The sequence below is a fragment of the Lichenostomus cassidix genome, chromosome 25 (genome assembly GCF_008360975.1).
Source record: "Lichenostomus cassidix isolate B80296 chromosome 25, HeHo_3.0, whole genome shotgun sequence".
Classification (NCBI taxonomy): Eukaryota; Metazoa; Chordata; class Aves; order Passeriformes; family Meliphagidae; genus Lichenostomus; species Lichenostomus cassidix.
Genome location: NC_139505.1, coordinates 1,860,705 through 1,873,496, shown reverse-complemented (window position 1 = coordinate 1,873,496; position 12,792 = coordinate 1,860,705). Strand labels below are relative to the sequence as shown.

Here is a 12,792-nt window from a genome sequence, read left to right as displayed (position 1 = left end):
GGGATTGGGAATGAACTGGGAGGGACTGGGATGGGATTAAGAGGGAACTGGGAGTGAACTGGAATGGACTGGGAGGGACTGGGGTGGACTGGGAGGGACTGGGAACAAACAACAAAACAAACAACCAAAAAAACTGGGATGGACTGGGATGGGATTGGGAGGGACTGGGAATGAACTGGGAAGAACTGGGAAGAACTGGGTTTAAACTGGGATGGAACTGGGAATGGACTGGGAGGGAACTGGGATGGAACCGGGATGGAACTGGGATGGACTGGGATGGAGCTAGGATGGAACTGGGAGGGATTTGGTTTAAACTGGGATGGACTGGGAGGGACTGGGAGGGACGGAGAGCACAGGGCAGTGACCCCCCCGCTGTGTCCCCCAACACCCCACACACCCCACCCCAAACCCCCCCCCCCCCCCACCCCCAACCCCAACCCCCCAAACCCCCAACCCCCCAACCCCCAACCCCCCAACACCCCAAACCCCCCACCCCCAACCCCCCAAACCCCCCAACCCCCCCACCCCAAACCCCCCCAACCCCCCAACCCACACCCCCACCCCCCTGGATATGAGTTTGGGGGTCCTGGAGACCCCAAATCCCACACCCCCCACCCCAAAACCCACACCCAACCCCCCCAAACCCAACCCCCCCAAACCCAACCCAAACCCACCCACACCCACCCCAAAATGGGGGCCTGGACACTCACACCCATGAGTTTGGGGGTCCCGGGAACCCAAATCCCTCAGTTTGTGGGTCCCGAGCACCCCGTGAGCCCAAGTTTGGGGGTCCCTGGTACCCACAGCACTGAAAATGGGGGTCCCGAGCACCCCAAAACCCCAATACGGGGGTCTCTGGAAGCCACCACCCCATATTTGGGGGTCCCTAGAACCCACCTCCCCAAATTTGGGGGTCCCGAGCACCCCATGGCCCCAATTTCGGGGGTCCTGAGCACCTCATGACCCAAATTTGGGGGTCCCGAGCGCCCACACCCCAAATTTGGGGGTCCCAGGTACCCAAATCCTTGAGTTTGGGGGTCTCAAGCACCCCCTGATCCCAAATTTGGGGGTCCCTTGTGCCAGCGGCACTGAGAATGGGGATCCGGACACCCCAACTCCCACACATGGGGGTCCCCGGAGCCCCCTCCCCAAATTTGGGGGTCCTAAGCACCCCGTGACCCCAAATTTGGGGGTCTCAGGCACCCAAATCCCGGAGTTTGGGGGTCCCTGGTACCCACGGCACTGGAAATGGGGGTCCCGGGCACCCCAAAACCCCAACACGGGGGTCTCTGGAAGCCACCTCCCCAAATCTGGGGGTCCCAAACACCTCACGGCCCCAAGTTCGGGGGTCCTAAGCACCTCATGACCCAAATTTGGGGGTCCCGAGCGCCCACACCCTAAATATGGGGGTCCTGAGCAGCAACCCCACTGAGTTTGGGGGTCCCGGGCACCCCCTGACCCCAAATTTGGGGGTCCCAGGCACCCAAATCCCCGAAAATGGGGATGCGGACCCCCCCAACTCCCACACATGGGGGTCCCTGGAGCCCCCCTCCCCAAATTTGGGGGTCCCGGGTACCCACGGCACTGAAAATTGGGGGTCCTGGACACCCCAGTTCCCACACACGGGGGTCCCTGGAGCCCCCCTCCCCAAATTTGGGGGTCCCGAGCGCCCCAAAACCCCAATACGGGGGTCTCTGGAAGCCAGCACCCCAACTTTTGGGGGTCCGGCCACCCCCTGCCCCGATTTCGGGTGTCCCGAGTGTCACCTCCCCGATTTCGGGGGTCCTGAGTGTCACCTCCCTGATTTCGGGGGTCCTGATCACCTCTTGTCCCTAAGAGTGGCCCAGGGGTCTCCAGACCCCACTGCGGAGGAGCTCCCCGATGTCCCCCCAGTGTCCCCAGGGTGTCCCCCCGGTGTCCCCCTGGTGTCCCCTCAGTGTCCCCGCAGTGTCCCTTATTTTCCCCCCCCCCCCAGACTCCTCTTTCCCGGCTCAGTATGGAGCTGGAGCCCTGGGGACACCCAGGGGACACTTGGGGACACTTGGGGACAGAGGGTCGGGCTGAGCCCCCCGTGCCCCCCAGAGGCGGGGGGACACACGGGGGACAAGGGGTGGGTCAGGGTCCCGCTGTCCCCCGGGGAGGGGACACCGTGTCCGTCTGTCCCAGCCCTGTCCCCTGTCCCCGCCGTGTCCCCTGTCCCCGCCGTGTCCCCTGTCCCTGCCGTGTCCCCTGCCGGCGCGCCGGAAGGGGCTGGGACTGTCCCCGTGTCCCCCGGGGGTCGTGTCCGTCCTTGTCCCCGGGGCCGGGTCCGTCTGTCCGTGTCCCTCCGACTGTCACCCGGCCCGGGGACGTCTGTCCGTGTGTCTGTCCCCAGGGAGTGTCCGTCTATCCCCAAGGTCTGTCTGTCTGTCCCCAGGCTCTGTCTGTGTGTCCCCAGGGTGTCGCTGTCCCCTGGCCGTGTCCGGCCCTGCTCCTCCCTGAGCCCCGTGCCCGTCTGTCCCTCTGTCCGTGTGTCCCTGTGTCCCCGTGTCCATTCCCGTGTTCGTGTGTCCATTCCCGTCCCCGTGTCCCTCTGTCCCTGTCACCGTCCCCCCGTCCCCCTCCTCGTCCCCGTGTCCCCGCGTGTCCATCCCCTCTGTGTCCGTGTGTCCCCATCCCTGTCCCCGTGTCCCTCTGTCCGTGTGTCCATCCCAGTTCCCGTGTCCCAGTGTCCGTGTCCCTGTGTCCCCGTGTCCCCGCGTCCCAGTGCCAGTGTCCCCGTGTCCATCCCCGTGTCCCTCTGTCCGTGTGTCCATCCCGGTGTCCCCGTGTCGCCGATGTGGCGCTGGGCGCTGGCGCTGCTGGCCCTGGCTCCGGGGGTCTCCTCGGGGGTCTCCTCGGGGGTCTCGCGGGGCTCGCTGTCCCTCCCTGTCCCCGACGGTCGCAGCCGCGCCGTTCCGGTGACCCCTGGCAACCTGGGCGAGCTGCGGCGGCGCTTCCCGGTGCTGGCACTGCTGCGGCGACACGGCGACACGCGACAGCGGGACGAGGAGCGGGCCGCGCTGGAGGTGGGCACTGGGAGCACTGGGAGGGACTGGGAGCACTGGGAGGGAACTGGGAGGGACTGGGAGGGACTAGGGGACACTGGGGGTGGCACTGGAGGGGACACGAGGGGACCCTGAGTCGCTTCCCGGTGCTGCCACTGCTGCGGCGACACGGCGACACGGCGACACGCGACACCGGGAGGAGCTGGCCGTGCTGGAGGTGGGAACTGGGAGCACTGGGAGCACTGGGAGGGAACTGGGAGGGAACTGGGAGCACTGGGGGGACACGTGAAGACACTGGGGGTGGCAGCTGGCCCTGCTCCAGTGGGGACACGGGGACAGGTGACAATGGGAAGAGGAGCTGGCCGTGCTGGAGGTGGGCACTGGGAGCACTGGGAGCACTGGGAGGGAACTGGTGACACTGGTGGGGGGCACGGGGGATATTGGGGGACACAGGGACAGTCAGGGGGACACTGGGGAAACCCTAAGTGACATGGGGGGACACTGGGGGGGCACTGAGGCACACTGGGAGACACTGGGAGACACTGGAGGGACACTGGAGGGACACTGGAGGGACACTGGGGTGGTGGCAGGTCCCCACCAGTGCGGTATGGGATGGGAGGGAGAACAGGAAACTGGGACCCTCAGAGACACGGGGGACACTGGGGACACTGGGGACACAGGAGTGGTGGCAGTGGCAGGTCCCCAGTGTCCCCAGTGTCCCCAGTGTCCCCAGTGTCCCCAGTGTCCCCGCTGTCCCCGCTGTCCCCAGCTGGTGGCACAGGCGCTGGAGCAGCACGGGGTTGGCTTTGGCCTCGTGGATCCTGAGCAGCACCCCGAGCTGGCCAGGGAGCTGGGTAAGGGGGACCCCGAGACCCCCGGGACCCCAAATGGGGACACCCCGAGACCCCCGGGACACCCAAAATGGGGACAGGGACACCCCGAGACCCCTGAATGGGGACACCCTGAGACCCCCGGGACCCCAAATGGGGACAGGGACACTCCAAGACCCCCGAATGGGGACAGGGACACCCTGGGAGCACCAAAATGGGCACAGGGACACCCCAAGAGACCCCTGGGACCCCCAAAGGGGCTCAGGGACACCCCTGGACCCCCAAACCAGACAGGAGGATCCCCAAACCAGGCCCAGGGACCCCATGGGACCCCCAAAGCTGGCTCAGGGACCCCCAAATCTCTCCCAGGGACCCCATGGGAATCCCAAACCAGATCCAGAGACCCCCAAACCTGGCTCAGGGACACCATGGGATCCCCAAACCTGGCTCAGGGAACCTCTGAGACCCCCAGAAGAGACCCAGGGACCCCCAAATCTGACCCAGGGACCCCCAAACCTGGCCCAGGACCCCAGCCCTGGCTCAGAGACCCCCAAACCAGGCTCAGGGACCCCATGGGACCCCCAAACCTGACTCAGAGACCCCCAAATCTGGCCCAGGACCCCCAAAAGAGACCCAGGGACCCCCAAAGCTGGCCCAAGGACCCCTAAACCAGACCCAGGGACCCCAGTCCTGTCCCAGGAACACCACAGGACCCCCAAAAGAGACTCAGGGACCCCCAAACCAGACCCAGGGACTCCAGTCCTGGCTCAGGGACCCCATGGGACCCCCAAACCTGGCTCAGGGACCCCCAAACCTGGCCCAGGGACACCACAGGACCCCCAAAAGAGACCCAGGGACCCCCAAATCTGACCCAGGGACCCCCAAATATGACCCAGGGACCCCCAAACCTAGCTCAAGGACCCCAGTCCTGGCTCAGGGACCCCACAGGGCCCCCAAAAGAGACTCAGGGACCCCCAAACTACCCAACCCCAAACCCCCAACCCCAAACCCCAAAACCCAAACCAGGCCCAAGGACCCCCAAACAGACCCAGGGACCCCCAAATCTCTCTCAGGAACCCCATGGGACCCCCAAACCTGACGCAGAGACCCCCAAACCTGACCCAGGGACACCACAGGACCCCCAAAGGAGACTCAGGGACCCCCAAAGCTAGCTCCAAATCTCCAAATCTGACCCAGGGACCCCCAAAAGAGACCCAGGGACCCCTAAACCAGACCCAGGGACCCCCAAACCTGTTCCAGGACCCCCAGCCCTGTCCCAGGACCCCAGCCCTGGCTCAGCCCCCGGGTGTCACGCTGTCCCCAGGGCTGGCAGGGCGCGGTCGCCTCTCGGTGCTGCGCGGCTCGGTGGTGACAGAATATCCCGGGGAGGCTGTGCCGGCCAGGCTGCTGGAGTTCCTGACCCAGGTGAGACCCCCGAGACCCCCGAGAGCCCTGAGACCCCCGAGACCCCTGAGACCCTCTGAGAGACCCCCCGAGACACCTGAGACCTCCTGAGATCGCTGAGACCCCCGAGACCCTCGAGAACCCTGAGAGACCTGAGACCCCCTGAGATCTCCCCCTGAGACCCCTGAGACCCTTCTGAGACCCCCGAGACCCCCGAGACCTTCGAGACCCCCAGAACCCCCTGAGACCCCCTGAGACCCCGAGACACCCCCGAGCCCTGAGACCCCTGAGAACCCTGAGACCCCGAGAACTCCCCAGGAGCTAGATCCTGAAACCCTGAGACCCCCTGAGACCGGTGACCCCTGAGACCTGGGTCCCTGAGAATGTGAGACCCCCACCCCAACCCCTGAGACCCCGAGACCCCCCAGAGCCCCCCAAGCCCCTCGAGACCCCCAGGGACACTCCCAGGTGCTAGATGGTGACAAAATCCCGGGGAGGTGACAGTGGTGCCACTGCTGGAATTCCTGACAGATGTGAGACCCTCACCCACCCCCTGACCCCCCCCCGAGACCCCTGAGACCCCCTGAGACCCCCAAGACCTTCCTGAGACCCCCAGGGACACCCTCGGGGACACTCCCAGCTGCTGGGTGGTGACAGAATATCCTGGGGAGGTGACAGTGGTGTCACTGCTGGAATTCCTGATGGGTGTGAGACCCCCACCCACCCCCTGAGACCCCCGAGATCCCCAGAGCCCCCCAAGACCCCCTGAGACCCCCTCGGGACACCCCCAGACCCCCCAGAGCCCACCCTGAGCCCCCTGACCCCCCGAGCCCCCCAGGCCCTGCAGACCCCCGTGCAGCTGGTGGCACAGCAGCAGCTCCAGGCCTTTGGGGACATGGAGGAGGAGCACAAGGCCATCGGCTTCTTCGAGGGACAGCACTCGGAGTGTGCGTGGGGACAGCCCGGGGACACCGCAGGGACACCTGGGTCACCTCCCTGGGTCATCCTGTGTGCTATCTGTGTGTCACCTGGGTCACCTGTGGGTCACCTGAGTGTCACCTGTGTCACCTGTGTGTCACCTGAGTGTCAACCCTGGGTCACCTGGGTCACCTGGTTCACCCTGAGTGTCACCTGTGTCTGTCAACTGGGTCACCTGTGTGACCTGAGTGTCACCTCAGTGTCACCTGTGTCACCTGTGTGTCACCTGTGTGTCAACCCTGGGTCATCTGGGTCATCTGAGAGTCACCTGAGTGTCACCTTGTGTCTGCCAGCTGTGTCACCTGGGTCACCTGTGTGACCTGAGTGTCACCTCGGTGTCATCTGTGTCACCTGTGTGTCAATCCTGGGTCATCTGGGTCATCTGAGTGTCACCTGAGTGTCACCTGTGTCTGCCAGCTGTGTCACCTGGGTCACCCGTGTCACTTGTGTGACCTGACCGTCACCTCAGTGTCACCTGTGTCACCTGTGTGACCTGAGTGTCACCTCAGTGTCACCTGTGTGTCAACCCTGGGACATCTGTGTCATCTGAGTGTCACCTGAGTGTCACCTATGTGTCCCTGTGTGTCACCTGGCACCCCAAGGACAGACCCCAGCAGGACTTCCAGCCATCCCAGTGTCCCTCTGTCCATCCCAGTGTCCCTCTGTCCATCCCAGTGTCCCTCTGTCCATCCCTGTTTGTCCATCTGTCCATGCCCGAGGTCACCAGGACTAAACCAGGTGACCCTGGGAACATTTGGGATTTTGGGGGCCCTGGCTGGACCAGACCTGGTCACAATCCCAATCCCAATCCCATTCCCAGTCCCCATCCCCAAACCCCAATCCCTTATCCCCAGTCCCAATCCCCAATCCCAAAACAAATCCCAACACCCAATCCCAACACCCAATCCCAATCCCAATCCCAATCCCCAATCCCAACACCCAATTCCCAATCCCAATCTCAATCCCAAATCCCAAATCCCAATCCCCAATCCCAATCCCATTCCCCAATCCCAATCCCCAACCTCCAATCCCAATCCCAATCCCCAATCCCCAATCCCCAATCCCCAATCCCAATCCCAATCCCAATCCCAATCCCAATCCCCAATCCCCAATCCCAACACCCAATCCCAACACCCAATCCCAATCCCAATTCCCAATCCCCAATCCCAACGCCCAATCCCCAACCTCCAATCCCAATCCCCAATCCCAATCCCCAATCCCCAATCCCCAATCCCAATCCCCAATCCCAATCCCAATCCTAAATCCCAATCCCAATCCCAAATCCCAATTCCCTCCCTTTCCAGCCTTCCAAGCCTTCTCGGCCGCCGCCCAGCTCTTCCACCCCTCCATCCTCTTCTTCGCCACCTTCGACCCCCAGGTGAGCACGGGGGGTCCTGGGGGGTCCTGGGGGTCCTGGGGGGTCCTGGGGTGACCTGGGGTGACCTGCCAGCACCTCGGGGTGCTCAGGGACCCCAAAACACCCCAAATTCCCCCAAAATCCCCAAATCCCCGCAGGCGGCGAAGGAGCTGGGACTGGGGCTGAACCAGATCGACCTCTACCAGCCCTTCCTGCGGCAGCCGCGGAGCCTGCGGGGACACCTTGGGGACACTGCTGCCATCGAGGCCTTCCTGAGGGACAGCCAGCGGTGGGGAGGGGACACCGCCCCGAATGGGGGTCCTGGGGGAGGGGAACCGGGGGGGCTGTGGGGGCAGGGGAGGGGGAGGGGGTTGATGTGGGGATATGGTTGCTATGGGGACACGTTTCCATGGAGATGGGTTGCTATGCGGACAGGTTGCCATGGGAGACAGTTCTATGGGGACAGGTTGCCACGGGGACAGGTTGCTATGGGCATGGGTTGTTATGGGGAAGGGTTGCTATGGGGATGGGTTGCTATGGGGACGGGTTGCTATGGGGATGTAGTTGCTATGGGGATGGATTGCCATGGGGATGGGTTGCTATGGAGATGGGTTGCTATGTGCATGGATTGCTATGGGGACAGGTTGCCATGGGGATCAGTTGCTATGGGGACAGGTTGCTATGGGGATCAGTTGCTATGGGGACAGGTTGCTATGGGGATGGACTGCTATGGGGACAGGTTGCTATTGGGATGGGTTGCCATGGGGACATGTCACTATGAGGATGGGTTGCTATGGAGACAGGTATCTATGGATATGGTTGCTATGGAGATGGGTTGCTGTGGGGATGTGGTTGCTATGGGGATGGGTTGTTATGGGGATGGGTTCAACACAACAACAAACAATGCTATGGGGACAGGTTGCCATGGGGATGGGTTGCTATGGGGATAGGTTGCTGGGGAGATGGTTGCTATGGGGACAGGTTGCTATGAGGACAAGTTGCTATGGGGACAAGTTGCCATGGCGAGGCGGTTGCCATGGCAGCCAGTTCTATGGGGACAGGTTGCCATGGGAATGTGGTTGCTATGGGGAGGTGGTTGCCATAGGGATGGGTTACTATGGGATGTGGTTGCTCTGGGAACAGGTTGCCACTGGAGATGGTTACCATGGGGACATGTTGCCATGGGAGGTGGTTGCCATGGAGTTGGTGGCCATAGGGATGTGGTTGCTATGGGGTCAGGTTGCCATGGGAACTGTTGCCAGGGGAGATGGTTACCATGGGGAAGAGTTTTCCATTGGGATGAGTTTGCCATGGGGAGAGGTTACCAGGGAGATGTGGTTGCTATGGGGATGTGGGGTTACTATGGGGTGGTTGCCATGGGCACAGGTTTCCATGGGGAGGGTGGTTGCTATGGGGATGTGGTTGCCATGGGGACAAGTTGCCATGGGAAGTTAATTGCCACGGGGATGTGAGGTTACTATGGGGTGGTTGCCATGGGGACAGATTTCCATAGGAGGGTGGTTGCCACGGGACTGGTTGCCATGGGAACAGGTTGCCATGGGGGGAGGTGACTGCCTTGGGACATGGTTGCCATGGGCGATGGTTGCCAAGGGAATGTGGTTGCCATGGGGATTGGGTTGCCATGGGGATTGGGTTGCCACGGGCGACGGTTGCCATGGCGACGCGAGCTCCCCAGCCCCCCCCATCTCCCCTCTCCCCTTTTCCCACGGTGGCCCCGGTCTGTCCCCTCCCTGTCACACTGCTGGGGTTCCCGCCCTGCCCGGGGGGTCCCGGGGGGGGGCTGGGCTGACCCCCCCGAGCCGGGCCGGGCTGGAGCCGCGGGTGCTGCCGGGAGATTCCCGCAGCCCTTAATCCCCCCCGGATCATCCCCCCCCCGCCGCGGCCTCAATCCCGAGGGACATGGGGACCCTCCGTGCCCCCCCGGCTGGTGACACTGTCTGGGGGGGCTCAGGGGGGCTCAGGGGGGCTCAGGGGGGTCTCAGCCATGTCCCCCCCCCAATTTCCGGCTGTTCTGCCCCCCAAACCGCTGCCCCCCCCCAATTCGAGCCCCCCACCCCAGCAGAGCGCAGAGGGGGGAGGGGATCCTGGTGGGGGAGGGGCAGGGGGTGACATTCGGGGTGTCCCCTCACCCCCCCAACCCCCCCAGGACCACCCTGCGGAAACTCAAAGCCCAGAGCGTGGCTGAGATCTGGGTGAGTGTGGGGGGTCCCAGAATCCCCCTCCCCCCGGTGACCCCCGAACCTCGGGGACACCCTGGGGACACTCAGGGGACACTCAGGGACACTCAGGGACACCCCCCGGTCACTGTGCCCCCCAGGAGGACGCCCCGGATGGGATCCACATCGTGGCCTTTGCCGAGGGGGATGATCCCGGTGAGGGGGAGTGGGAGGGAACTGGGGGGTCCTGGGGGGTCCTGGGGGGTCCTGGGGGGTCCTGGGGGGTCCCGGGGTGTCCCGGGGTGTCACAGCCCCCCCTGAATTCCCCCTGCCCCCCCCCAGATGGGTTCGAGTTCCTGGAGACCCTGAAGGAGGTGGCACAGGACAGGAGGGACAATCGTGACTTCAGCATCCTGTGGGTCGATCCCGATGACTTCCCAGAGGTACCGGATAGCCCTGGGGGTGACACCTCTGGGACACCTCTGGGACACCCTGGGACACCCCTGGGACACCCTGGGACACCCTGGGACACCCTGGGACACCTCTGGGACAACCAGGGACAACCAGGGACACCCTGGGACACCTCTGGGACACCTCTGGGACACCCAGGGACAACCTGGGACACCTCTGGGACATCTCAGGACACCCCTGGGACACCCCAGGGACACTCTGGGACAACCAGGGACACCTCTGAGACACCTCGGGACACCCCAAGACACCCTGGGACACCTCTGGGACACCCAGGGACACTCAGGGACACCTTGGGACACCCAGGGACACCCTGGGACACCTCTGGGACACCCTGGGAGACCCTGGGACACCCTGGGACACCCTGGGACACCCAGGGACGACCAGGGACACCCTGGGACACCCCTGGGACACCCCTGGGACACCTCTGGGACACCCAGGGACACCCAGGGACACCCTGGGACACCCTGGGACACCCCTGGGACACACCAGGGACACCTCAGGACACCCTGGTGCCATCAGGGTGACCCTGACCCCTCTGTACCCACCCAGCTCGTCCCAGCCTGGGAGGAGACCTTCGGCATCGATCTGGCCCGGCCACAGCTCGGAGTGGTCAATGGCACTGACCACGTGAGTGTCACCTCCCCATGGTGGCCACCACACCTGGTGTCATCCCTGTGTCACCCACATATCACCCCCGTGTCCCCAGGCTGGCAGCGTGTGGCTGCCCATGGAGGAAGAGGAGGATCTGCCTGGGCCTGAGGAGGTCCTGGAGTGGCTCAAGGAGGTCCTGGGGGACAGCGGGGACAGTGATGATGATGATGACGATGATGATGACAATGACGATGATGATGATGATGACGATGAAGATGAAAATGAAGATCACGATGATGATGATGATGATGACGACGATGATGACGATGATGATGAAGATGATGATAATGAAGATGATGACAACGAGTGACAACAACGACGGTGATGACAAAGATGATGACGAAAATTGTGATGATAATGACAATGACAGTGATGATGATGACGATGATGATGACAGTGACAATGATGATGATGATGACAGTGACGATGATGATGATGATGATGATGATGACAATGACAATGATGATGAGTGATGACGACAACAGTGACAGTGATGATGACAATGACGATGGTGATGATGGCTGACAACAATGATGATGACGACAATGATGATGACAATGACAATGACAATGACAATGACATTAATGATGACACCACCAACAACGACATTGATGATGATAACGATGATAATAACAATGACAAAGAAACAAAAAACAAAAACAAACAAACAAACAAAAACACCACCACCAACACACAAAACAAAAACAAGACAAATATAATGACAATGATGATGACAGTGGTGACGATGATGCTGATGGCAATGCTGATGACAATGACAAAGCCATAAAACCCCCAAAGAACCAGAGGGTGTCCCCAGGGGATCCCTGGAGATGGGTGAGATTCCTGTGTGAGATCCCTGTATGGCATCCCCATAGGAGATTCCCGTGTGACATTCCCATGTGACATCCCTGTGTGACATCCACTGTGTGACATCCACCATGGCAGATCCCCTAACGAGATCCCCACACGAGATCCCCTAATGAGATCCCCTAACGAGATCCCCACACGAGATCCCAGGAAGCATCCCCTGTGCAAAATCCCACAGCAAGGTCCCCATGGGACATCTCTGTGTCAAGTCCTTGTGCAAAATTCCCTGCAGGAGATCCCTGTGCAAGATCCCCCATGTGGGATTCCTGTGTGAGATGCTGCGGAATATCCCTGTATGGGATCCCCCATAGGAGATTCCCGTGTGACACCCCTGTGTGACATCCACCGTGTGACATCCACCGTGTGACATCCACCATGGCATATTCCCAGTGTGAGATCCTGTGGGATATCCCTGTGTGAGATCCCCTAACAAGATCCCCTAACGAGATCCCCTAATGAGATCCCCTAATGAGATCCCCTAACGAGATCCCCACACGAGATCCCAGGAAGCATCCCCTGCACAAAATCCCACAGCAAGATCCCCATGGGACATCTCTGTGTCAAGTCCTTGTGCAAAATTCCCCGCAGGAGATCCCTGTGCAAGATCCCTGTGTGAGATCCTGTGGGATATCCCTGGTGTGAGATCCCCAGACAAGATCCCCCATGTGGGATCCCTGTGTGAGATTCCCCGTGCCAGATCCCTGTGTGAGATCCCCCATGTGAGATCCCCAGAGGAGATTCCCCATAGGATATTCCCCCAGGCAAGACCCCCATGTGGGATCCCTGGATGAGATTCCCCCTGCTAGATCCCCCATACAAGAGCCCTGGGGGAAATCCCCCATATGAGATCCCCCATATGAAATCCCCCATATGAAATCCCCCATATGAAATCCCCCATACAAGATCCCTGGGTGAGATCCCCCTTATGAAATTCCCCACACAAGATCCCTGCATCCGACACCTGATCAAGATCCCAGTGTCACATCCCTGTGTAGGAGCCCAGTGACAAATCCCAGTGTCAGATCCCAGTG

At 61.8% G+C, this 12,792-nt stretch overlaps 1 protein-coding gene and 1 long non-coding RNA gene across 4 annotated transcripts; both read left to right on the top strand.

Annotated features, from left to right (window-relative positions):
* The first annotated feature begins 2,814 nt into the window (after positions 1 to 2,814).
* On the top strand, positions 2,815 to 11,321 carry LOC146427221 (calsequestrin-1-like). Of its 2 annotated transcripts, none has more exons than XM_085082298.1 (11): positions 2,815 to 3,047; positions 3,796 to 3,880; positions 5,181 to 5,281; positions 6,099 to 6,207; positions 7,543 to 7,616; positions 7,754 to 7,884; positions 9,763 to 9,808; positions 9,934 to 9,988; positions 10,115 to 10,215; positions 10,793 to 10,870; positions 10,950 to 11,321. In XM_085082298.1, the coding sequence occupies exons 1-11, from the start codon at positions 2,817 to 2,819 to the stop codon at positions 11,202 to 11,204; spliced, it is 1,266 nt and encodes a 421-aa protein (XP_084938424.1). In that variant the 5' UTR covers positions 2,815 to 2,816; the 3' UTR covers positions 11,205 to 11,321. The 2 variants fall into 2 exon arrangements, with proteins under 2 accessions (XP_084938424.1, XP_084938423.1); XM_085082297.1 differs by having other exon boundaries at positions 3,760 to 3,880.
* Positions 8,052 to 9,754, top strand: LOC146427222 (uncharacterized). Of its 2 annotated transcripts, none has more exons than XR_014856486.1 (3): positions 8,052 to 8,382; positions 8,514 to 8,560; positions 8,594 to 9,754. It is a non-coding gene; the product is annotated as an uncharacterized LOC146427222 (long non-coding RNA). The 2 variants fall into 2 exon arrangements; XR_014856487.1 differs by having other exon boundaries at positions 8,514 to 8,951; positions 9,069 to 9,754.
* Positions 11,322 to 12,792: the final 1,471 nt, after the last annotated feature.